The 27,372-nt window shown below is 40.2% G+C and overlaps 1 protein-coding gene across 1 annotated transcript; it reads right to left on the bottom strand.

The window, feature by feature from the left end:
• On the bottom strand, positions 1-27,372 carry LOC135221631 (phenoloxidase-activating factor 1-like). Its single transcript, XM_064259298.1, has 8 exons — positions 27,099-27,372; positions 25,802-25,868; positions 4,443-4,576; positions 3,565-3,706; positions 2,672-2,783; positions 1,974-2,173; positions 929-1,143; positions 1-318 (listed from the first exon to the last, which is right to left on the bottom strand). Exons 1-8 carry the CDS (start codon positions 27,108-27,110, stop codon positions 112-114), a joined length of 1,089 nt encoding a protein of 362 aa, XP_064115368.1. The 5' UTR covers positions 27,111-27,372; the 3' UTR covers positions 1-111.

Raw genomic sequence — 27,372 nt, 5'->3', positions numbered from 1 at the left:
GATGGAGAGAGAGAGAGAGAGAGAGAGAGAGAGAGAGAGAGAGAGAGAGAGAGAGAGAGCACTCAAACTCAAGCTTCCCATTCTTGGAGATAATGATCAGAAGAGAGTCACTCAAGGCTGTAGCGTTGCTTCTATCCAGTCTCTGTAGAAAGTGACGTCGGTGTAAATTCCTGGTATTCTCTTCTGGCCACAGTCGGTGGGACCGTAAGAGACGACACCAATCTGCAGGTAAGGGGGCCCTCTGGGTCCTCCTAGAACCAGGGGCCCACCTGAGTCTCCAGCGCAGGAGTCTTTTCCGATCTCTCCTCCCATGCAGATCTGGAATGAGGAACACGAATATAGAATATGGACACATCAAACATTTAGTCTCATGATGGAGATTCACACTAGATGGCTGAGAGAGAGAGAGAGAGAGAGAGAGAGAGAGAGAAGATAACTTTTAGTTCCTCGTCCAAGTCACAGACACGCATTGGATGACAAATTTAATTACAAGAGAGAAAGAATGAGTGAGCGAAAGAAGGAAAGGAACTTAAATAAAGAGGTTTTACATTTTTAGATGGAAATACTGTGCAGTACAGTATACCTAGAGTCTCGGAGACATTACAAAATAAGAAACAGAAACGTCTCAGAAGTGTTTGAATTATTGATCCTCAGAGTCGTTAAAGGCAGATACTGGGAGATTGTTTTACTTTCATTTTGGAACTTCTCAAGACACTGGAGCTATCAAGGAACAAATATTCAAGTAATTTTGATTGTGGATTACCTGCTTTTATAGACAGGTTCTTTCGTCGATTGTAAATTGCTAACAGGACTTTGCAAGGGCCAAGAAGGATTATAGCAAGGTGCGAAGAAAGAAGAAAGGACCTTGGATTAATCTACTACAAGGAGCAGGAAATCATCCTCACTGCGTGACTGAGGGGGAACTCACCTGTTCGCCTAAAATGTTTCCTCTGTAAGTCGAATTGCAATCGCTCTTCTCGATGTAAGGAACAGTGACCCTCAGGAGACGGTCGCTGCCGATGCCAGTCTCTGTGATTCCCCATCCCGTCACGATGGCCTCTGGTCTGCGGAGGTCGGGCCTGGACATGGCACTGCGGGCCGAGAGGCCCTGGTGGGGCAGGCACACCGGGTGGATGTAGACACCTGTGGGAATGGAGTGGAATATAGGATTTAGGCTAATGGTCAATTGCTAGGACCTATGAGGTCATTCAGTGCTGAAACTGAAATTGAGAGTAGTAAGGTTTGAAAGGCCTAACAGGAGGAAAACCTCGCGGTTAAATTTGTAAACTAAAATATCCTCAGACTATAGCGAAGAATGTCGTTGAATACTTCTATGAACAATTTATGATTTTAAATAATATGTGTGTACAAATGAAAAAAAGCTAGATTATTGAGGGCTCTCGCCTAGTTTCCAAGTCAAATCTGGCAGCGTCTTCAAAATTCACATACAAGAAATTAGGCAGATCAAACTGTGCAGCAAATTACGAAGCCAAAAACGTTATTCTTTCCTACTGGAACATTTGATTAAAAGAGCAAATGAATCCAAATATCAAGAGACAACCTTCGTGAACTTGAGGTAACCCAACCATATGACAAAGTCCTTCCTTCTCTCCTTTGATTTTTGCTCATTATTATTATTATTATAAGTATTTCAGTAGACGAAACCTATTCACATGACTTGAAATTCAAACTTCCAAAGAATTTTGGTTACAACCTCCCACCGCTAAAGACCCTCCTAACACTGCAGAAGTAACTGATCATGATACAGATCCATTGCTATTTCATCGCCTGGGGTAGATACAGACCGGCGACTTCAATTTCTAAGTAAGAAAACAGCATTTGATATTGATAGCGAGCTTCTTAATGTGGAGTCCTTAAGAAATGCATCGAAATACTCTCCTTGCTGTACATACTTTTTCCCTGATTGAACCACTAACCACTATACCAGCTGAAATGGTGGCAAATGACCTCACCCGAGATGTCAATCTTCCTGGACAATCTGACGAGGGCGATGTCGTCTGACTGATAGCCTCTCTTGTTGTAATTGGGGTGCATTATGATTTTCTCGTAGGTGACGTTGACGGCTGGATCTGCGCAGCTCTCACCCGAGAAGGTCCCCTGGCAGTCTCTGCCAGGCTGCTTGAGGTCCCAGTCGCCCAGTTGAATCACTTCCCTGTTAAGTGGGGTAATAGTGAATTTGATGAATCTCGTCATTCCAAAAATCATATATGTTTAAGTGTACACTGATGTAGGGTTCTGCTTCCGCGGGGAATTCCCGACGTAAGAAATAATAATTATTAGGAAAATAATGGCCCCAAGAAGTTATCATACTAAGAAAAAAATTCCCGTGATACTGACGAGTGAAAATGTGATTTCAAAATAAAGGCTGTTACAGCATCTGCTGAATTACAAATTCTGTACAAAGTTGAAAGGATGAGTCAGAGTGATTTCAGATGGACGATAGGTTAGTGATGATGTGTATAATTCTGAAGGGTTAGAAGGAGGATGAGGAAAACCGATACAATTCTGGAGAAGTAACGTATGATTTTTGGAAGGCGAAGTCCCTGTTTGATGTTCAAGGGGGCACAAGTGTGTGTGTGTGTGTGTATGTGTGTGTGTGTGTATGTGTGTGTGTGTTTGTGCTAACACGCGCACGTGAAAGAATACTTACAATGATTTCACAGCCAAAAGCTCCGGAGTGACACAGTGAGCTGCGGTGAGGACGTATCGTTCGTTGATCACAGATCCGCCGCAGAGGTACTTGATGCCGTCGAAGCCGATCTCTGTTTCCAAGAAAAAGAGAGGTTGAAAAGACGAGAATTAGTTTGTGTGCATGCTGTAAGCTTTATACTTAAAAATATAGTCTGTTAATTGAGAAAATGACTTCTAATGGGCTTCAAATTCGATAGAAAGTGAAGGAGACAAGACAGTTATGATACAGATTGTTCAGAGCTATACATCTTCGTTTGAAAGCTGAATTGGACGCTGCTAGAGATTGTATATATATATATATATATATATATATATTATATATATATATATATATATATATATATATATATATTATATATATATACATATAAGTACACTGCTGCTGTCTCTCTCAGGTAAGTAATGAGTGAGAAAAGCTACAGAAAAGGCGGTATGTATACCATCCACAGGTCACAGAAAAGGCAGTATTTTTATTTTTTTACCAGAGATCCATCCACAGGTAAGCCGTTTTACTAAGTCACCCCCACTGATAATTTCTCTTTAATCTTCTTAAGCGTTGGTTGAAGAAGATTTGATCTATGATATCTGAATCCTAGGCGCCCTTTGAGATGCTCATCACCTGTCTTTGTTTATTCAAGGTTGACTCTATCATCTGGTATTATGTTGTAACATTTTACCAGTCATATATATATCTATATATCTATATATATATATATATATATAGATATATATATATATTATATATATATATATATATATATATATATATATATAAAACCTGGAGGTATTATTAAAGGACAGTTGAACCAACCAACCATTCGAAAAATGATTCCACGTCGAGGTCTCTCTCACCTTTATATCCGAAGACGGCCATCCACGGGTAGTCCCCAGGACTCGTACTTATGCCTCCTACGATCCTGCGAATGCTAGGGCCTTGCCCGCAGTTTCTGGGCAGCAAGGATGCCTTCAATGCCTTGGGTTGCGGGCAGCATACCTGATGACATTACAAAAAAGGGAGGTAGAATGTTGAATGATAAAATACTTTCCACAAGATGTCAGTGAATTCTTTAAGTATATATTTTGCTAAGTCTACCGGATGTACTCTGACAAGACACTACCTATATATATATATATATATATATATATATATATATATATATATATATATATATATATATATATATATATATATATATAATGTATTTGCGTGCTGTGTGTGTGCGTATATGCGCGGGTGTTTGTGTATTTCACTATACAATTTTTTTATCTGCTTCCCCTACTTCCCAGTGGATCGTCCAAATGCACACATTCGTCAATTTTCTACTTCGTATCTCTACATTTCTTTCTCCAAGTAGGCTACAATGCAAAAATCTAAACAGGTTCTAACTTTTTTTTTCTTCAGTTTTCTGTAAAAGAAAACTATTGAGACAGGTTATAACTTTCTTCAGTTTTCTGTAAAAGAAAACTATTGAGACAGGTTATAACTTTCTTCAGTTTTCTGTAAAAGAAAACTATCTTGATGACTGTGTGTGTCCGTCCGCGCTGTTTTCTGTCCGCCCTCGAATCTTAAAAACTACTGCGGCCAGAGGGCTGCAGATTGGTATGTTGATCATCCACCCTCCAATCATCAAACATACCAAATTGCAGCCGTCTATCCTCAGTAGTTTTTATTCTATTTAAGGTTAAACTTAGTCATGATCGTGCGTCTGGCAACTTAGTGTTCACTATACCTTGGGAACGGTACCGTCGATGAAGCAAGTCGCCTCCTGCAGCGTTTTGATGCTGGCTAACGTAGGGTCTCGCAGGAGCTTGGCCAGTTCCGGACAGTCCTGCAGGCTGACGCATTCCTGAGGGCAGGGATTCGCTGAAAGGATAACAAAAGGAGCCATTAATCTCTCCAAACGGTGGCGAGGTAGTTTATCTTTGCGATGCATCATCCATGAATATTTTACGAACGTAAGTATTAGTGTTAGGTTAGTTTTGATAACATGAAAAGAGAACATAGAACAGAATATATAGAGGTTAGGCCTAAGGCCAGCTGGGGACTATGAAAGAGTAATAAATAGATATGTATATAATTTCTCTTATACATATACACACAGATCCTATCTCGGCTTCCAAAGAAGGAAATCCCCCACAGTAGAGGAAAAGACCCCATATAGACTCCACTTTTCTAGCCCCGCCCCCCGCCCCCCACCCCCCCAACCCCCCCCGGGGCGTGGCTACCCCCCCCCCCCTCCTCCTATTGGCTCATGTACGTACGTGAGGCCTAAAAAGGGGCGACACCCCCCAAAACCCCCAAAAGGGGTGTGGCCACCCTGACCCCCATATAGACTCATTGTCTGGGGGGTGTGGCACCCTGACCCCATATAGACTCCACTATTCTGGGGGGCGTGGCCACCCCTAACCCGATTGACTCCATTTGTATTATAAGCTCATGTACGTACATGAGCTCATAATTGACTCCATATGTATGATAAGTTCATGTACGTACATGAGCTCATAATTGACTCCATTTGTCTTACAAGCTCATGTACGTACATGAGCTCATATTAGGGGGGCGTGGCCTCCCCTAACCCAAATCGACTCCACTTTTCTACCCCTGTGACGTCACATAACTAATGGGAATAAAACCATCTTTTCAACCCTCCACTATTCTGGGGGGGCGTGGCCACCCCTGACCCCAAATTGACTCCATTTGTATTATAAGTCATGTACGACATGAGTATAATTGACTCCATATGTATGATAAGTTCATGTACGTACATGAGCTCATAATTGACTCCATTGTCTTACAAGCTCATGTAACGTACATGAGCATATTAGGGGGGTGTGGCCTCCCTAACCCCAAATGACTCCACTTTTCTAACCCCTGTGAGTCACATAACTATAAGGGAATAAAACCATCTTTTCAACCCTCCACTATTCTGGGGGCGTGGCCACCCCTGACCCCAAATGACTCCATTTGTATTATAAGCTCATGTACGTACATGAGCTCATAATTGACTCCATATGTATGATAAGTTCATGTACGGTACATGAGCTCATAATTGACTCCATTTTGTCTTACAAGCTCATGTACGTACATGAGCTCATATTAGGGGGGGGGGGGCGTGGCCTCCCCTAACCCCAAATTGACTCCACTTTCTACCCCTGTGACGTCACATAAACTATAAGGGAATAAAAACCATCCTTTCAACCCTCCATATTCGGGGGGCGGCCACCCCTGACCATTGACTCCATTTGTCTTACAAGCTCAGTACGTACCCCATGACTCATATTAGGGGGGCGTGGCCTCCCCTACCCCAAATCGACTCCACTTTTCCTTACCCCTGTGACGTCACTAATAAGTGGGAATAAAAACCAACATTTTCAAGCCCTCACCCCAAATTGAACTCCACTATTCTACCCTGTGACGTCACGTAACTCTCTGGGAATAAAACCATTCTTTCAACCCCGACCCCAAATTGACTCCACCTTTCCTACCCCCTGTGACGTCACGTAACTCTCTGGGAATAAAACCATTCTTTTCAACCCCTGACCCCAAATTGACTCCAACCTTTCCTACCCCCTGTGACGTCACGTAACTCTCCGGTAATAAAAACCAACATTTCAACCCCTCACCCCAAATTGACTCCACTATTCTACCACTGTGACGTCACGTAACTCTCTGGGAATAAAACCATTCTTTCAACCCCCGACCCCAAATTGACTCCACCTTTCCTACCCCCTGTGACGTCACGTAACTCTCCGGTAATAAAAACCAACATTTCAACCCCTCACCCCAAACCCAAATTGACTCCACTATTCTACCCCTGTGACGTCACATAACTCTCTGGGAATAAAACCATTCTTTCAACCCCTGACCCCAAATTGACTCCACCTTTCCTACCCCCTGTGTCGGTCACATAACTCTCAGGGAATAAAAACCAACATTTAACAACCCCCACAAATTGACTCCACTTTTCTACCCCTGTGATGTCACGTAACTCTACGGGAATAAAACTTGACCCCACCCTGACCCCAAATAGACTCAGTTCACTGTTTTTTTGCGACTCATGTCCCCTTTAATTGTTTTCAAAGTAACCGGGACGTTTACCTCATCCTCCTCCTATAAAATCTCTAAATTTATATATGCATATTGCGAATATACTCTCTCTCCCTCCCTCCCTCCCATCCTTCCTCCCTCCCTCTCCCTCTCTCTCTCTCAGCCGTTACATTTTGTTTTATATATACACACAGCTGCTTAGATATTCAGAGTATCATGATAAAAGGATATTTGGCGACTGACTTCATCCACATGTGATATCTCCCCCAATAACCATATCAGAGTCAATGTTATTGATGATGAATCACCGAACACACACACACATATGAAGAAACGAGACCTTATCGCCATATGCCCAGCTGACTTCACGCCAACGTGAAATTTTATTTTTTGTTTCATAGAATTTGGAGTCATAATCTAGGTGGCGAACACAAGGACAAAGGTACACATTTCAATTTTGTTTATTTATTATGCAGAGTTTGAAAGAGGTTGAAAAATCAAATTACAGACGGAATTGTTATTTTATTTTATTTTAACCAATCCTAATACAGGGGAATGAACTTAATATTGCCAATACAAATACATACATTAGAAAAAAAAAACTGTACAAACACGAACGCGATAATATGCGCATTCGCTTTTCAAAAACAATACTTCAACGAAACATACTACGGCTACTATATATTTTCTAACCTGTTCCTTGACATCACACCCCTTAGTATATACCACAAACATCTTCTCCAGCACTTTCCCGACCGTGTATCGAAGACGACGACGTTTCATCTAACCCCTCAAAGCTTTTAAATTTAGCTAACAAGTTTTTCATATATAAATCTTCCACACACCTCTCCTCCAACAGGGATAAATTCTTTTTCATTATAGCCACGCAGCATATTTTACCAATTTTGCTCATTTCATCACTGAATGTAGCTAACACAGGTAAATATTGATTCAACCAAGTCGTATTAACCAGTCCGCTCTGACCGATGCCAGCGGGAAAGATAACATATTTGGCATAGTCATACGATGATTTAAATAATTCTTCCTTCAATTTCTTGACCGAAGAAAAAAAGTGATTGAACCTCATCTGTTTGGTATCTCTGCCCAAACGATCGGCGTGATCTTCATCTTTGGAATAAGCCACGCTCTTTTGCGCGTATTCATTATCTTCAATGGGGGCACCAATGCCGTATGTGTTAATAAGGTAGCTATGGTGGGTAGATCAACTTCTTCGTCGCAAAATTCCCAAAAGATGTGATATTTTCAGGTCTTTTCACAATGGCGGACCCTTCAAATACCCCTATCACGAAGACAGGCATATGATGCACCAGTGCGAGAATACGAAAAACCTGCCAATTCGCATATGGATAAGCTCGAATGACGTCCGCCACAACACCGTAATTCCTGCAGTCACACAGTTAGTGGCCACTACTAGACACATTATTCCTCTTCCTGAACTTATTTTCGGACAGTTCCCGAAAACTAACCTTACAAGAGGAGGCTGATGAAGCCCTGGCGAGAGTTTCACGTCTTGATGTGACAATCCTTCAAGAGATAATGAACTACGAAAGCCCCGCTACCCAAGACCCCTTTAATCACAATCACTGATTACAAACCTGTTGTGACGAAGCATCAAGCTCTCCCAGCAATGATTCAGACTAACATGAATAAACAAGTCCTATCATTCCCTCACCCCAAAGGTCATCCACACATGACTCATTTTATCAAAATCAGTATCACTCCAGACATGTTTCTCGCAGACACGAATAAACAAGCCTTATCATTTCCTCACAACAAAGGCCGTCCACACACACACACACACACACACACACACACACACACACACACACATATGACTCATATATAAAAACTTCCACACATCTTTCCTCCAATGGGGATAAATTCTATCGCTACAAGGCGTGAACTTCATCTTTGGAATACATACTCATCGAAACATCATATGTCACACCTGATTATTACTTCCCAACTGTACACCATAAATACAACCGACAAGGGAAAATTGATGTTATTCCTTACCCAAAGTGTATAGAGTAAGTGCAACACACCAACCCTCCGTCCCTACAAGTATTTCTCTTGACCGAAACGTCATTTCCCTCCGTCACTATTCAGTAAGTAGCATATAACCACTTCCATTTACTTGAACATAGAGTATAGTAAATATTAAAAACAGCAATAAGATTCATCTGTATATGGAATAGATATTCTTATAAAATAATGTACCCGTTGAAAGAAGCGGAATATATAACAGTCCATTATTCCTCCCTTTCAGATATGGGAAATAACTCTAGTAGTGAACTGTCAGCCGACGAAGTAGCCACTCAGTCAGACACCATTACTATTGGTGTTGGAGCCCAAACTCATTTATTAGGAAGGTGAAAACGGGTCATGACCATGAAGCAGGAGAAGAAGAAGAAGTAGCAGGAGATGCAAACATACCACTGGCAGCCCACAACAGTGCAACCCCGATCAACTTCGCCACCACCCACTACTGAAGGAAACGAGCAACCCGGTGAAGGTATGTAAAAACCGATGTGTTATATATTATTTAATAATAGTTCCTGATTCCATAGAAACACGCACTCTTTTTCTCCGTTTCCCTGTTTTTCCGTTCAAATGCATTATGGGCATAGTAAAAAAAAAACACCTATATAATTATTCATAAGGATTTATTGACCACATAAAGAGTTTACAAATTCAATACACTATCGCTGTCAGACCGTCTCAGCACGCATCCCAATATAACTTCCACGTGTATCCTTATTTTAACCTGAATATGCCGAAAAACGTTTAAGAGGAAACGACTAAGACGTCTTAGCAGATTAACACCGACGTTCATGGGCGAATGATCCTCACAGCTCATCCTGAAATAAGTAAAAAAAGTTATGTGATGAAGGTGTATGATACATATATAGAATATATCCTTAATAGAATGTAAATGGAGTAATATAAAAATCAAAGAAAAATATGCATTTACCTTAGTTGTTCAAGATGCGGAGACATTCCTTGTACGTAATAGCACGTTTGACCCCGACCTCCAATGTGAACTTTAAACTTTTTCAAATATTTAAAATAATATCCCGTTATCCATTTATCATTACCTCCCAAACGAGTGAATGAGAATACATTTTGTATTAAGGATAATACTGCTTTCACACCACGGTGACTCACGCAATGAACAAAAAAACTAACGTAAAGACCGCACTTGTACGATTTATCAGGTTGTATTTGTTTTATTAGGCGATAGAGGTTATATTCGGGATGCGCATATATAAATTTAGAGAAGTCATTCGAATAAACTTTTGGATTTATACCGTAACTATCAAAAAAGAAGATTATATTTCTAGGTGATTTTTCCACGTAAAAACATACCCAATGACCAACAATATTAATATCAGTAGACGAAGATAATGTATTAGATATAAAAACTAAAGGGTTTAATTCTACTTTCTGGCAATGTCAATAATCCTACTTCATCCGAAGCAAACACACCTAAATATTTAACCCGGTCACCGAGTGAACCTTTTAAAACTTATTTCAATTTCTTTTGTATCCATTCCATTTCCCCAACCCTTAACATCACACTGAATAAACCCTATCCGCATCCACCGTTAAAATACCCTTGGTATCCCCAAAAGTAAAATAATGCAAGGGCTAGGCGTAGCCGTACCCAGCCTGATCGATATTCGCAGGTTTGCCGAAATTTCCACTGGCATGGAATCTTCAACATCTTCCACCACAAAATTAAAGCAGTAAATAGCTCTACCATTTTTAAAACTATCATAAGTGATCAGATTATCACCGCCACCCTCTATACTTTTCTGCGTCTCGTGATATAAATTGCATGATGGTATTAGGGAAACTACATTGAATATTATATACCGTATTCCCATTAACGGTAATATGTATATTATTTAATCGAAAGATTGAAAATATAGACTATTGGTCGCGTAATTACTGAAAATGTTTCCATATCAATCATGGCCAATGTGATTTTTTTCAGGTATACAACTGTTAAAAGGCTGATCAATTAAAATCGAATTTTCATTTTGCCCCAATAAGTAGTCTTGTATAAAGTCTTATCAAATATATATGTATAGGATTAACTGCTATCGCCTCATTTAAAGCCGACATTGCGTTATAATGTTGGGGTAACTCTATCGATCCATAATTTAGCCTTTTCTACATTGAACACATTTAAAATGTCCGTCTGTGTGGGGGGCGCCCATAAACCAGCTATTATTCGCTAATTATTCGAGCCTAAGTCTCAAAATCAACTGAATCCAGTAAATACATGTCTATAGTCGCTATATCCAAAAAGAAGTGGAAAATATGTATGCACGCCCCTCGTTTTTAATGTCACCCATAAAAAAACTTTCGTCTCCCACCTGCCGGTTTGACCGAAGGTACCGGCTGTAAATTGCGAGTTACCCCGTGTGTTACATGATAGTCATCGTATAAAAATCCCGCCCGACCGGTGGTAGGTAATGTCGAGGGTTTTATCATTTTCAACATTTTTATATATGATTGATAGTTAAATACAGGACAGGATTCCACCAACTTTTCATTCAAGAAAACGGAAGTCGGATTTAAATAAGTGTATTACTAATACCATTAACGACGGCCACGTGAACATCATCCGCTAATTGCGCACCGTCCCCTATCAATTGAGATATATAATTCTAAAGCTATACTTGACAAATCTAAGAAAGAACCTGCACCCCCATTAATGCGAAATTCTATATATTTATCAGATAGAACTTGATTTTATGGAAATATTACAAGGTGTAAAATCCAGTCTTTCCTTTGAATTAATTGAAGTTTCAATAATTCTCCGTCTATTAACATTCGGGAACAATTCTGATATACCCGCAATATACGATGAAACAGGAACTTGATTACCAGTTCCGGGTATGTTAGGAACTACGCTAGCCATATTTTGTGTTTATATAATTTTAGATGAAGGTAGAACGAGTGCGTACCCGCCGAATGTCAATTGATGAATGAGTTACAAAAGATCGTACACGTCCCTTATTATATTTACTCCTAGATTTAACTCGTGTGCCCTTCCTCTTCCTCCGTTTTTCTTTCTCCACACATCGACCGTCTAACCTAAACGTTTCACTGTTTTCTTCCGTCTCGTTCTCCTTCTCCTTCCAGTACCGCTTAAAATTCGTTGTCCGGTAGTTTTGAGGGCCCTTATACCATTTCGTTTTATGGTTCTTTTAAAGGTAAACCACTGTTTACCATATCAGATAACACAGATCTACCGAATTCATTAACTGAAGGTTTCGCGGCGTTAAATAGAAAAGGAAGCACTTTCCGTGAATACCACTTATGGCCGAAAAAAACCGCTTCCCCTTCTGCGGCCGGGATAGAAAACGGAAATATCCTCAATCCCGCTCCTCTCCTTAATAAAGGGTCTGATAAAAATAGTTTTTTAAATTCCGCCTCTGAAGGAGGCGCGAATAACACTCTCATTTTACTGTTTATACTATTCCAAACAATTTAAGTTGAGCTTGATTCGCAAGTTCTAGTTGACTCGATGGTTTTACGATCACGAATAAGGAATGCAAGGGTGAACATCGAATTATATACTCACCTATTCATCTAATTTTTCCTCTAGGTTTTATACGGAGCAGGCAAGTAACACTCGAGTCTTTAGTGAAATGTAAAAGGTGACCATTTTGATCCGTGATAAGAATAGAATCTGATCCAAGATGTTCGTGTTCAACAATTTGTAGACTGTATTATGTATCCTTTTCCTCTACCACTTGCTAAAGTAAAACAGTCCAATATATTTTACTAGTCCTCCCGCCAAAATCGTCGGGTGGTTGAACTATATCCGTATACACATATATAATCTACCCCACATTATCAGGTAGAGAATCAAGGGAAACGTGTTCATTCAGTTCACGCCCGCCATATATTTCATAACCGGTATTAATATGAAAACCTAATAATTTCGCGGCTTTTCCGCTAAATTTGACGTATATACTTTAACGTCCCCCGTTCTCAATTTCTCTCTCTTGATACGTGGTATAGTAATTCTTCTTAAATCTTCATCCCAATGAAATATACCGTTACTATTGAAAATAATTTATGAAATTATCACCGTAATAAACTTTTTAAGTAATCATACACGTCCTTATTAAGAGCTCTCACGAGTCTCTTCATATCCCCCGCTAACATTGCTATTCTCGGTCTATACAAATATGTATGCCTATCACGTTTATGACGCTCTGTAATAAATTCGAGAGTGAATAAATCATCTTTGGATAATATAGCGTAATAACTCCCCTCCCGGGAACATGATCGAAGCTAAACCTACTTCATATTCAACCCCATTAGGTAATAATATAGGTGTAGGTAATCTATTGGCAAATTTCGAAGGTGTATTTTTGGTATACGTGTCTAAACAGCCGAGACTGCTCAAATATATAGTGTGTTCACCAGCCATGTCGGTTAAATACTACGACGGGTATATGTCACGTATGGTATTTATAAGAAAAGTTCGATAGCGTTTTATCTAGGTCTTATATGCAGACTGCACGATAGAACCCCATTTTCAGTAAACATTATTTCTTCACCGTTCTGATCTGAGACATCGATTAGTAATGTAATCCAATACGTCAATGGTATTTAAAGGTTTATAAATGGCATTATGCGGACCTTTACCACATGCACATCCTAACGTGAAGCAGTCTAAGAGATTAACCATTTTATCACCCAAGATGGTAGGTTGAACGATACCCGAATACAGGTAAAACGTATTCAAAACGCCCTGCTGGAATATATTTCTACTGTGATGAGGTCTCAACGCACCCGAACTGTATATTAAATACCTGACTTTTTCATTGAAACCAAACATATTAGCTGCTTTAGCACTGAGTTTAATCGTAATTGAATCAATCATATCAACTTTGGCTGCTCCTGCATCGATATGTGATGCTCATTCTCTTCGTGTCATCGTTCCATGAGAATAAACCGTCCCTGCTGGATAGCTCCGCGAATATGTTTCTCCGTAAAATTCAGATAATGTTTCAATAATTTCCGTATTAAAAACGCTCTAGTCATGACATTCATATCACCACCCAACAAACCCGAAATGGACTTATAATATACGTGTAAATGCGTTTCCCATCTGACTCATTATAGATCGCGTTGAAATTGAATAGTAAAATCACGTCTCCCTGTTTAATAGCGTATATATAATTTCGGGAGAATGACTCCCACTAGCCCCACTTCATATTCCACTCCTTTCGGTAATGATATAGGGACGGCTAACCTATTGGTAAATTTACACGCCCGATTTTCTGGAAATGTACCTATACAAGGTACTTGCTATTCACGTATATGATGTGATCGCCAACACATGTTGAATGTAGACTGTATGACTAACAATGGGCATCGGGTTTATAATATATGTACATAAAAACCTCCTCCACGTTCATGTTATGTCACACCTTATTCATGAATTTGTTATCACACAGATTGTCACGTCATCAAGAAAATGTCCAGCCTCTAACCGCCATGATGAATCATCCTCACCCCCACCCTCCGATCCAGGTAAAATATATTATTATTATTATTATTATTATTATTATTATTATTATTATTATTATTATTATTATTACTATTATTGCAGTTTTTGCAGTTATTATTATTATTATTATTATTATAATACACGTTCACAGGATCCGGTGCTTATTTAAATTATCTTTACAGATCCCTTCGCTAAAGACTTCCCATTAGATGAAGATTGATGGGGAGTAATAATATAATGAAGCATCGCGCGTTGGTGGAGGTGTAGGAACCAGGGGAATGGGGAATCTTCACTCACGAGAAAGAACGGAGGTATAGTAGTGAGTACCATTCATTATGCCGGCCGCAGTAGGGTCCACACATTGACGTGGCAATGAAGTTAAGTAGTAGCATAACCCGATTACGCGAAGATGTGCACAGTAACTTCCTCGAAAGAGGTATTCGATCGGCTATGCTATACTTGTGCGTTATTATCACCATCGTGAGGATGCTAGGCGACATGAATGAAAAAAGTGCTTCTATGTATGTACTCCACCCACCCTCACTACGATTGACTCGATCTATGACTCCCTGGAGGAGGCCATTGAGTTTATAGCTAATAACTTGGAAGAAAGACTCAACCGTACTGAGGGTTCGGGTTGGTGTATGACCTCGCTAGATAGGGTTGAACTTCATATCACGCGGCGGGTGAGTTAGTGAATATTAATAACTTCCAGGTGTATCCCAAGGGAGTCCGCGGTAGTGATCAGGTTATCAATATTCAGTCCGGGTATAACTGTGTCGTTACAGCGTTAGAAGCGTACGTTGTACTGCGAGATAACCTCCCACACGTATTAACAACCTCCCTCGTGTCTTAATGAGGAGGATGGGGAGGGACAATTTAATATCAAACACTCGCCAGATATGCCGTTGACCCATGACTCTTTCAAAACATTAGAAAAGGGGAATAACCTCAACATATATCTGTATAAATTATGTGAATTATTCATGGGGAACAGCGGAAAACATTGGACGGTACATCTAGCGAGGAAGGTGGGTAACCCCCAAAGTCCTCATTTGGTCACGTTGTTATTAATCACTGACGATCACGTCGCATTGATTAAAGATATGTTGGCATTCGTGAAGAAGTTCCGACACGGATTCAAGCAGGGGCGGGGGATTGAGCACGCGGGTGGTATGTGTTACAATTGTTTGACTTTGTTTAATAGTTCCACCATCCGTGAGGCGCACACACAGGCCTGTACTGCTCGAACCACTGTCGAATACCCAGAACCCGGCCATTTAAACAGTTTACTAAAGTTAAAGCTCTGCTGCCATCTCGCACATGGCTTTTCCTGGATTTTGAGGCGTATAATATTCAACCGAAGACCGGAGAAGACGATCCGAGAATAGTATCTCGACAGAAAGCTTTCGCTTACTGCTACGTGATCGTTGACGGTAGAACGGGGGAATATTGTACCCATAGACTAAGTCACGGAGAGAAATGCGTTGATGATTGTTTGCAGAACATGAACCGGGACTGGGCGTTATTGCGTGAACAAATGCGTGCGTATCCTTTACATACGAGTCCTGAATCCGCCCGTAAGTTTGAAGCGAGCACTCATTGCGGAGGATGTAACGTCGAATTCAAGGCTGGAGTCACGAAAATGCGACATCACGCTCATTTTGTGGCACGGGACAACTTTGTGTGTACACTGTGTCAACAGTGTAATTTGAATATGCAATTTAAGGAGCCAACTTTAACATGTTCGTACACAATTTGTCATATGACATCGCCCTGGTCTTGAAAGAGGCGGGGGCTCAGCATGATTTTGAAATTCTGAAACGCGAGATAGTAAATTTTACTCAGGCAGATCGGGCAATCTGAGATTCGTGGATAGCAACAACGTGATTAGGGGGTACCCTTTCTAGTCTCGCCTCGAGTCATATCAAACAGAAAGGTTCCTCGAAATCGCACGTCAGTTGTTGACCCAGTATTCTCGGGATTGTCTCGATTTAGTTTTGGGTACGGGTAAACAGTACTGCCCTTATGATTATGTGACGGGCTTCAATATCCTGCGAAAGCCCGGCATCCCTTCTCGAGAGTGTTTCGATTCGGAACTTACGGAGAAACCCTTTCCAGCGGGGGCTATGCACACGTGGTCAAGGTTTGGAACGCCGCTAATTGCACCAATCTTCTAGATTATACCGTTTGTATTTGTTATGGATGTGGGATTATTAGCGGACGTTTATTTAGCTTGGAGGAAGGCTGCCATGGTGCAATTCGGACTAGACCCTGCCCGTTACCTGACTTCTACTCTCTCTCTCACTCGATGCTTTCCTATATTCCTCTAAAATTCGTCTCCCCCTCATTTCGAATGGTGAACTCTATCAATTAATTTGTAAAAACATCCGCGGCGGTTTTTTGTAGTCTAGTTCGAAGGCAATGCGTAGCTAATAATCCAGAGTTAAATCCCAGTTTTAGGTGGGTGATCCTCAATCGTACATATTATACGTTGACTTCACCAGTTTTGTATCCCACAGTCATGAGTAAATACAAAATGCCCTTGGGTGAAATAACTGAACTTTCCCCCTGTCGAATTAGAAAGTTTTGTCGCCTAGCGATATTACCGCCATTGATTCACAGGGTGAATACGGTATTTTATACTGCTCGATACCAAACCAGTTAGACGGATGTTGCTCTACAGACGGACGATCTCCCTCTCGCCATTCATCACATGAATGTGACTCACCAGGATCTATCGCCCTATAGTAAAAAACCTAAAGAATAAGTTCAAGGTGAAGCTACCCAAGAAAAATGTTAAGTTGACGGGTACGCATTTACCCATGCGTAATCACTTGATCTGTCTTCCGTTATTACAAACGTTGATAAGGCTCGGTCTCGAAGTTGATGTAATAAGGAAAGTGTACAAATTCAAACAGGATTTTTATTTGAGGGAATATATTCTGGAGAATGCCGAAAGGCGTGCTAAAGAGACCGATCCGGACAAGAGGAACACCCATCAAAATCATAATGAAGTGGCTTTTCGGTGTCACTATTAAAAATTCATTGAATTATTCTACCCGAACTGTCGTCACCACCGGTGAAGCCTCTCTTCTCAGGAATGTGTCCAAACACACGTACAAGTCTTTGGAAAAAACTGGGTACGACAGGTACATTGTAAACCATTGCAAAGAGTCTGTTATGGCTGAATCCCCGATTTATATCGGTTTTCAGTATACTAGACATGGCGAAGGATATGATGTATCGGTTTCTATTACGACGTTCTTCGAGAGCAGTATGGACACCGAGTTCAGCTCCTTTATACCGACACTGACAGCTTGATCTTTTCCCTGGTGACTGATAACCTCAATCGGGAACTGAAGGGTGTGCTCAAACCCTACATGGATTTGAGTAATTTTCCCAAACTCACGAATTGTATGATGAGTCACGTAAGGGGTGGGAACTCGGGTTAGTGAAGGTTGAAACGGGGGCTGAACTCATGAGGGAATTTATCGGCGTTAAACCTAAAGTTTATTCGTATCTGACGGAAACTAGTCGTAGTAACACCTTGAAAGGTGTACAAAGATGCCGGCAAAAGACCATTCACATGACCAGTATCGAGCTGTAATCGAAAAGATGAGATTACTTATACTCGTGTGCACAATTTGCAAAGAGTAGGAGGCACGATGTGTCATACGAGCCAGCGAAAGGTATCTCTCTGTCCTTTAGAGGACAAGAGATATTATGTGACACCTTATAAATCGTTGGCGTATGGACATCCAGACATTGGGGTGGAAGAGGGTATAGCGGAGGAGGATGGGGGAGGGGGGAGGGGGGTGAGGGGGAGGAGGAGGAGGAGGATCTGAGAGGGTAGTGGTGGCGCCGGTAGTTGCGGCAATCTCTCCAATTTTAAATATTCCCGCTCCTAGCACCTCGAGAATTCCTACTCCTCCTATTCCTCCGACCCTACATCCATCACGTCATTTCCCACGGGTGAAAGGATGTTCAAAACGTCGAAGAGAGATAGTAAAATATACAATGTTAATTCTCTCTCTCTCGACGTCTTTGACTTCTCCTCGACGGGAAATGGTTTCACCCTCTCCTCCAGTTAAACGGGGGCGTATCACACCTTGACCGGGTGTCATAGTTTGTATATTTTACTATATATTTTATCTTATATTCATATATTTTAATATGTTATATTGTATATAATGTATTTTTATTATATAATCATATACACAGTTAGTTTTTTATATTTTGAATTATTATATTTAATTTTTTATTATAGTTTGCATTTTTACTTTACGTTCTATTTTTATATTGTAGGAAAAACCTGTATGTATTTCATTATGAAATTAAACAAATATTATTGCGTCAACTTCCATTCACCCTAATTATTATTAAGGCTTGTATATAGGAGGCGCGTAAAGTACACAACTATAGTCTTAAACGCGCTAACATCATGGCCGCGACAGGTCCCTTCCCTGGGGCAGTTGTTAGACCCGTTCGCTAATCCCGCTCGTATTATCATCGCGGGTTTAGTAACAGTGGCAAGTCAGTCCTATGTCAAAAAATCATTGAACTCTATGAAACGCATTTCCAATACAGTTTTATATTTGCGGGGTATCTGAAGCACCCCCTCGAAACGCATCCCTCAATAGGTTCCCAAATTTAAAGTATCCAAAGAAATTTTAAATCCCTTTGATTACACTGAAAAGGGCAGACGGGGTTAATAAAGGTCTATTATTCATACTCGATGATTGCTTCCTTGAGGCCAGTGATAATAAATTTGTCACCAACGCCTTCACAGCGGGACGTCATTCATCTATTTCAGTTATATTCATAACGCAGAATATGTTTCATTCGGGCAAGTTTAGTAGAAGTATAAGCTTGAATTGCTCACATTATATTCTAATGAAATCGTGATTTAGTCAAATTGAAACTTTAGGTCGGCAGTTATTCGGCCGTCAAACAAAAAGCTTCAGCCTTTTTCAGACATATATAAAAAGGCCCTATCACGTAACCGCTACGGTTATTTGTTAGTAGACTTCGCTCCGTCAACACCTGAACTGTTACAGCTCCGAACTAATATTCTGGGTGAAACGGAATATCAAATAGCTACCAATATGGATAAAGAACGGATAAAACTGCTAAAAACTTTGTACGGAGTATGCACGGGGTGTGGGTAGTTTCAGCGGGTGGACTCTTTATTCAGAGTAGCGAAAAATCTGAATAGCCAAATTACTCGTGAAAATGTTAAAGAATTCTTACGTGGGCAAAAGTCTTACACACTGCATAAAGTCACTCGAAAAAATTCCCCAGAAGAAAAAATCATATCACCCAAACCGAGAGTAATAGCGAGCACCGATTTAGCTGATATGTCCAAATTAGCTCGTATAATAATGGGTTTAAATATTTGCTAGTCTTTATTGACGTGTTTTCCAGATATTCTACAAATTGTTTCCCTTGAAAAAGAAGGATGGTGTTACTATGCGTCGCGCTTTGAAGAAGGTTATCGAATCTACCGAAGTTTTTGGGAATTTCACGTTTGAATAGCGATGAGGGTAGGGAATATTATAACAAACACGTCAGGGAATATCTAGATATAAAATATAAAATTATATAGCGTTTATTCGAGAGAAATAAAATCCTCTATAGCTGAAGAGTCATAAGGACTATTAAGGGTCGTATATATAGATATCTCACACATAAGATACCTTAAAATACATTAACGTCTTGCGCGACATTGTTCAGAGTTATAATCATACCCCCCATAGAAGTTTGTCGCACTCCCGCAAGAGGTTCACGCATTAACGGATAGAGATGACATTGAACGTCAATTCTCGAGCATGTATAAAAAGGCTGTTCTCGTTAATCCTCCCGCCATTTCGCTCTTGAATGTGGAGACGTTGTAGCGTATTGCCGATGAGCGTCGCAACGCAATTTAGGATGGGGATATACAATTCAAAATACTCTGGAAATTTTAAAATCCGAAAGTGGATACAAGGCAAAATCCGGTCGTATACTTCTTGGAAGATTTAGCGGGTGAAGAAATAAAGGGCGTATTTATCGTGAAGAATTAATTCGCACAAATCTACCAGAAACGTATGATATCACTATTCTGGGAAGAGGAGGAAAGATAATAAAACTCAATATTACGTTCATTGGAAAGTTATCGAGTCAATTCATTCCTGGGTTGATGAGTCTCAAATTGTACGGATATGAACCGTAAGCAACCTTTAATACGTAAAAATAAAAACTTATTTTATTCATCTCTGGTTTATCACCCAGTGAAAGAAGTAAAGTTATTCCCATCTTAAACGTGGTTTGGTGTCTACTCTCTTCTGGTGAAATTTTTAGAAATTTTCTTTGTGGTAATCTAACTCAAGATAAGAAGTTTATTAAACACTTAAGAAATTGTAGACGAGAAATTCATCTTGTGTCCTTGAAAACAACGTCCTATCTAAGAAGAAAATATACTGAAAAGTCGTAAAGGGGGGACTATTCTATCGGTTTTATTGCCCTATTGCTGCGAGTTTGGTAGGAGTCTTTTTAATTGAAAATGAAGGAGTTTTACGTTATCCCTGCCATTACCTATGAGAGGTTAATGAATAGAGGTTTGGTGAATGGTGATATTAATAACCTAGAGGTACTGGCAAGTTGGATACGGCAGCTGTTAGTAGTAGTGGACACGTCTCCCTTAATATCCAAAAACCACCTATGCCGGCTATATCGCTCACGGGACCGCGGTCCTCCTCCTCCTCCTCCTCCCCCTCCTATAGAAAATGTAGGTGCAGTGACTGGAGGGGAGGAGGTGGTAAACGCCCCCTCCATTACATTGAAAACAATTAAAGGGGACATGACTCGCAAAAGAGACAATCCCGATTTAACAGGTATTATTCCGATATTTTTTAAAGAACCCCAAAAGTCATACGTTATGGCTTTTGTTAAGCACTTACAAGATTCTAACACGGTTGAATGGAATGAAGAAGGAGATTTAACTCATCCGCTCGCAGGTTATAATATTTTTAGATATAGCTCGAGAATTTCAAGGGAATAAAAAACCCACGTTGATAATATTTCGAATTATCGCTACTTCATTGAAATGGCGGGGTTCGGGTTAAAGATTGGATGTTAATATAGCCATTAAAAAGCAATCGAAACGTGGCGAAATATGGGTAAAAAAGGGAGGAGGAGGGGTAAGAGAGGAGGAGGAGGAGGGGGTGGGAAGGTGAGGGCGGGACATGCGAAAAACAAGGATGGCGAGTGTGTGGGTGGCTTATTAACATTTTAGGAACAATATGATATCGGAGCTGTTTAGTCCCAGTGATACTGATTTTGATAAAATGAGTCATGCGTGATGACTTGAAGATTGTCACATCAAGACGTGAACTCTCGCCATGGCTTCATCAACCTCTTCGCACAAGTTAGTGAAAAACTTGTTAGCTAAATTTAAAAGCTTTGAGGTGTTGATGAAACGTCGTCGTCTTCGATACACGGTCGGGAAAGTGCTGGAGAAGATGTTTGTGGTATATACTAAGGGGTGTGATGTCAAGGAACAGGTTAGAAAATATATAGTAGCCGTAGTATGTTTTCGTTGAAGTATTGTTTTTGAAAAAGCGAATGCATATTATCGCGTTCGTGTTTGTACAGTTTTTTTCTAATGTATGTATTTGTATGGAATATTAATTCATTCCCCTGTATTTAGGATTGGTTATAAAATATAAAATAACAATTCCGTCTGTAATTTGATTTTTCAACCTCTTTCAAACTCTGTATAATAAATAAACAAAATTGAATGTGTACCTTTGTCTTGTGTTCGCCACCTAGATTATGACTCAAATTCTATGAAAATAAATTTCACGTTGGCGTGAAGTCAGCTGGGCAAATATGGCGATAAGGTCTCGTTTCTTCATATGTGTGTGTGTGTGCGTGATTCATCATCAGATAACATTGACTCTGATATGGTTATTGGGGAGATATCACATGTGGATGAAGTCAGTCGCCAATATCCTTTTATCATGATACTCTGAATATCTAAGCAGCTGTGTGTATATATATAAAACAAAATGTAACGGCTGAGAGAGAGAGAGGGAGAGGGTAGGGAGGGAGGGAGGGAGGGAGGGAGGGAGGGAGAGAGAGTATATTCGCAATATGCATATATAAATTTAGAGATTTTTATAGGAGGAGGATGAGGTAAACGTCCCGGTTACTTTGAAACAATTAAAGGGACATGAGTCGCAAAAACAGTGAACTGAGTCTATTGGGGTCAGGGTGGGGTCAAGTTTTATTCCCGTAGAGTTACGTGACATCACAGGGGTAGAAAAGTGGAGTCAATTTGGGGTGGGGGTTGAAATGTTGGTTTTTATTCCCTGAGTTTATGTGACGTCACAGTAGGAAAGGTGGAGTCAATTTGGGTCAGGGGTTGAAAAGAATGGTTTTATTCCCAGAGAGTTATGTGACGTCACAGGGGTGGAGGATGGGGATGGAGAATCATTGTGATCAATTGGGGTGAGGGTTGAAATGTTGGTTTTTATTACCTGGAGAGTACGTGACGTCACAGGGGGTAGGAAATTGGTGGAGTCAATTTGGGGTCGGGGGTTGAAAGAATGGTTTTATTCCCAGAGAGTTTACGTGACGTCACAGTGTAGAATAGTGGAGTCAATTTGGGGTGAGGGGTTGAAATGTTGGATTTTATTTTACCGGAGAGTTACGTGACGTCACAGGGGTAGGAAAGGTGGTTAGTCAATTTGGGGGTCAGGGGTTGAAAGAATGGTTTTTATTCCAGAGAGTTACGTGACGTCACAGGGGGTAGGAAAGGCGGAGTCATTTGGGGTCAGGGGTTTGGGGAAAGAAGGTTTTATTCCCAGAAGTTACGTGACGCACAGTAGAAATAGTGGAGTCAATTTTGGGGGAGGGCTTGAAATGAATTGTTTTTATTCCCTTATAGTATGTGACGTCACAGGGTAGAAAAGGGAGTCGATTTGGGGTAGGGAGGCCACGCCCCCCCCTAATATGGGGAGCTCAGTCGTACATGAGTTTGAAGACCAAATGGAGTCAATTTGGGGTCAGGGGTGGCCTTCGCCCCCCAGAATAGTTGGGAGGGTGAAAGGAGGTTTTATTCCCTTTAGTTATGTGACGTCACAGGGTAGAAAGTGGAGTCAATTTGGGGTTAGGGGAGGCCACGCCCCCCCCTAATCTGAGCTCATGTACGTACATGAGCTTGTAAGACAAATGGAGTCATTTGGGTCAGGGTGGCCACGCCCCCAGAATATTGGAGGGTTTTGAAAGGATGGTTTTTATTCCCTTATAGTTATGTGCGTCACAGGGGTAGAAAAAGTGAGTCAATTTGGGGTTAGGGGAGGCCACGCCCCCCTAATATGAGCTCATGTACGTACATGAGGCTTGTAAGAACAATGGAGTCAATTATGAGCTCATGTACGTACATGAACCTTATCATACATATGGAGTCAATTATGAGCTCATGTACGTACATAGCTTATAATACAAATAAGGGGTCAATTTGGGGTCAGGGGTGGCCACGCCCCCATAATGGGAGGGTTGAAAAGGGTGGTTTTATTCCCTTATGTTATGTGACGTCACAGGGGTAGAAAAGTGGAGTCGATTTGGGGTTGGGGTTGGGGAGGCCACACCCCCCTAATATGAGCTCATGTACGTACATGAGCTTGTAAGCAAATGGAGTCAATTATGAGCTCATGTACGACATGAACTTATCATACATTATGGAGTCAATTATGAGCTCATGTACGTCATTGAGCTTATAATACAAATGGAGTCAATTTGGGTCAGGGGTGGCCACGCCCCCCAGAATAGTGGAGGGTTGAAAAGATGGTTTTTATTCCCTTATAGTTATGTGACGTCACAGGGGTAGAAAAGTGGAGTCGATTTGGGGTTAGGGGAGGCCACGCCCCCCTAATATGAGCTCATGTACGTACATGAGCTTGTAAGACAAATGGAGTCAATTATGAGCTCATGTACGTACATGAACTTATCTACATATGGAGTCAATTATGAGCTCATGTACGTACATGAGCTTATAATACAAATGGAGTCAATTTGGGGTTAGGGGTGGCCACGCCCCCCAGAATAGTGGAGTCTATATGGGGTCAGGGTGGCCACACCCAGACAAGTGGAGTCTATATGGGGTCAGGGTGGCCACACCCCTTTTGGGGGTTTTGGGGGTTGTCCCGCCCTTTTTAGGCCTCACGTACGTACATGAGCAATCAGGAGGGGGGAGGGGGTAGCCACGCCCCTTGGGGGGGTGGGGGGTCGGGGGGCGGGGCTAGAAAAGTGGAGTCTATATGGGGTCTTTTCCTCTACTCCCCACTACTATAAAGGCGTACTCTCACGCCCACGAGTTGTTGAATATTCATGAGACTACCGCCCGTTTCCCTATGCAGGAAGTTGTGTGCCATTTCGATGGAATCTTTAACCAACGCGTAAATATCATACACACACGTTTTCTGGGATCTCTCTCTCTCTCTACCAACACACACACATATAAAAGTATAACAAATAAAATTCCACTTGATAAATCACCTGAGAGCGCTGACATTCCAATTTTGCAAAATATATTTGTACACTTCAACATCTGAATGAGAAAACGAACATGCATAAAAAATAGTTATTTGTAGGCGATCGGTCTAGCTTTTGTATGAAATTACACGGTGGTTTGTAGAAGCAGTGTAGGTACTACTGTTTTTTTTTTTATTTCATATACTAATTTATATCGTACGGGAAAGTTAAGTATAAAAAAAACTAAAGACTCGAGAACCACTTCGAATGCAACTCCGCTCGTTTTGATATTCTAGTAATCCACCTACAGACTCCCTGGCTCAAAAGAAAAAAAAAAATCGGTTGAAGAATTTCACTTATAACTTCAGTCAGCCATACTATATATATATATCTATGATATATATATATATATATATATATTATATATATATATATATATATATAATATCATACAACCATGGGCATTACTATGACAAACGGAAGTGACATACACAGTTAATTTTCAAGATTATTTTCTCGCTCAAGGATGATGTCAGAAGTGACTTAACTGTGTAGTACAGGACATGGCTCAAGAATGCTTTTTTAATAGTAATTTATTTCTCTTGATACACCAGAGGAGGCATTGCTTTCTGTTACACTGTTAACAATCAACGCCTTAATTTCATGGACGTTACAACAAGCAGGTAAATATTTATTTATATAATAGCAGCGCGCAAATAAACCAAATATGTACCAGCTTGGGTCTAACGCAAGGAGTCTATTGTAAAGAAACAATTATGCACCAGCATCGGTCTAATGTACGCATTCCATTGTCAAATCCTGATCCATAAGATCAAAACCTCTTTACCATCCTATACGTTATGTTTTTTATTACTCCTAATTCGTGAACTTATACTGGTTTTGTGCAAAAACTATGTGAACAAAGACGACATTCTCCTTGTGGTCTTTACGATACTTACATTGTGAAGTTACGCCCTCGATGAGCAACACTAGGCCTACAGCGCACAGGATCTTCCAGGAGACACACTGCGGAAAAGGACAGAATTATCGTGATTAACTTGGTCTTTATTATCCTCATAGCTGCAATTATTATTATTATTATTATTATTATTATTATTATTATTATAGAAAACACCATTGTCCTCTTAACTAGCACGTTTCGTAAAAGATAGAAAAATGAGAGAATAAATATAATTCATTGAACGTTAACGGAAATAAAACAATCAATTACTTCCACACTCAAGAGTGGAAGAAAACTCCGAATGGAGAGAGAGAGAGAGAGAGAGAGAGAGAGAGACTGTTTGTACATGATAATAAATCTACTGTAGTATAAGTCTTTAATCTATAATTTCGTTAATCTCAACCTTACCAGAGGGCAAACGCTCGTGTTGCCATAGAGCACTGAAATTCAGTTACTTAAAAAAAAGTTATTTACTGTATTAAATAGAGTAGCATATATATATATATATATATATATATATATATATATATATATATATATATATATCTTTTTCTATTATACAGGCAGGAGCAAGCCCCTAATCGAAAACACGAACGAACCGGTTCCTACAAACACAGTTAAAATTCGAAAACGCTAAACAGAAACTTTAAGAAATAGGTAAAGTAACAGATATAATTCTTCCCTAGGAGTCGAAGAACGTCTTTTGCTAAAGAAAACGGAAAGGAATTCGACTCCTTCGCCCGGTTCTATGTGGCCAAGAAAGTTGTCCGAAGTTATTTTGTGGCCTAGAGGACTAGGCCGATAGGTCAGCGTATATATAAGTGAAACCGTCGCACGGGGGGTGGCAGGCTCAATCAAGCCGCTGATTTATGATATTGTTCTTCGTTCTTGTTATTTTTCATGTTCATATGTCGAAAAAAAATGTTAAATTTGAAGGCGAGTAGCGCAGAAATATAACAGATAAGCAGAGATTCTTCAAGAAAATGTACGTTAAAAAAAAAAATCAGTATACCCGAGGACGCTTTGAATGGTGAAACAATCTCTCTTAAAGTAATTTATTTGACACAAATAAATTAATTAATACATTTAACATAATGCCATTTTAATGGTCTACAAATTGAAAAATTAAATTTATTTGGCGCAAATAAATTAATGAATAAATTAAATATAATGCCATCTTAAGGGTCTACAAATTGAAAAATTAAATTTATTTGGCAAAAAATAAATAAATGAATAAATTTAATATAATGCCATTTTAAGGGTCTACAAATAAAAAAAATCTAGATAATACTTACGGAATGTGTCATCTTCTTAACCTTGAATAGTATATACTCCAAGCACTACCAGTCGAAAAATGATCAAATATGTATATTAAAACTGTCAAAGTTCGAGTCTTGGTTGATGTTTATTCTGGAACTCTCAGATAACAACTGATAGTTCTATGCAGGTGAGAGCGGGTTTTTATTGACCATTGTGGCTCCGCCTCCTTTTCCTAGACGCCTTGCGATGACGTCATGGAATCGTCGAACGCACTGCAGGATGTGGTTGACGATGATGACACGAACGGAC

This window comes from Macrobrachium nipponense, chromosome 3 (genome assembly GCF_015104395.2).
Source record: "Macrobrachium nipponense isolate FS-2020 chromosome 3, ASM1510439v2, whole genome shotgun sequence".
Taxonomy (NCBI): domain Eukaryota; kingdom Metazoa; phylum Arthropoda; class Malacostraca; order Decapoda; family Palaemonidae; genus Macrobrachium; species Macrobrachium nipponense.
The sequence above is the reverse complement of the archived record's forward strand: the minus strand, read 5'-3'. Positions and strand labels throughout refer to the sequence as shown.

Bases quoted from the DNA above. Each gene is read 5' to 3' on its own strand.
- LOC135221631 (XM_064259298.1), bottom strand. The intron at 2,174-2,671 runs GTAAGTATTCTT...CCCACTTAACAG, and splicing joins CTTTTGGCTGTGAAATCATT to GGAAGTGATTCAACTGGGCG. The intron at 319-928 runs GTGAGTTCCCCC...TCCTCATTCCAG, and splicing joins GAAACATTTTAGGCGAACAG to ATCTGCATGGGAGGAGAGAT.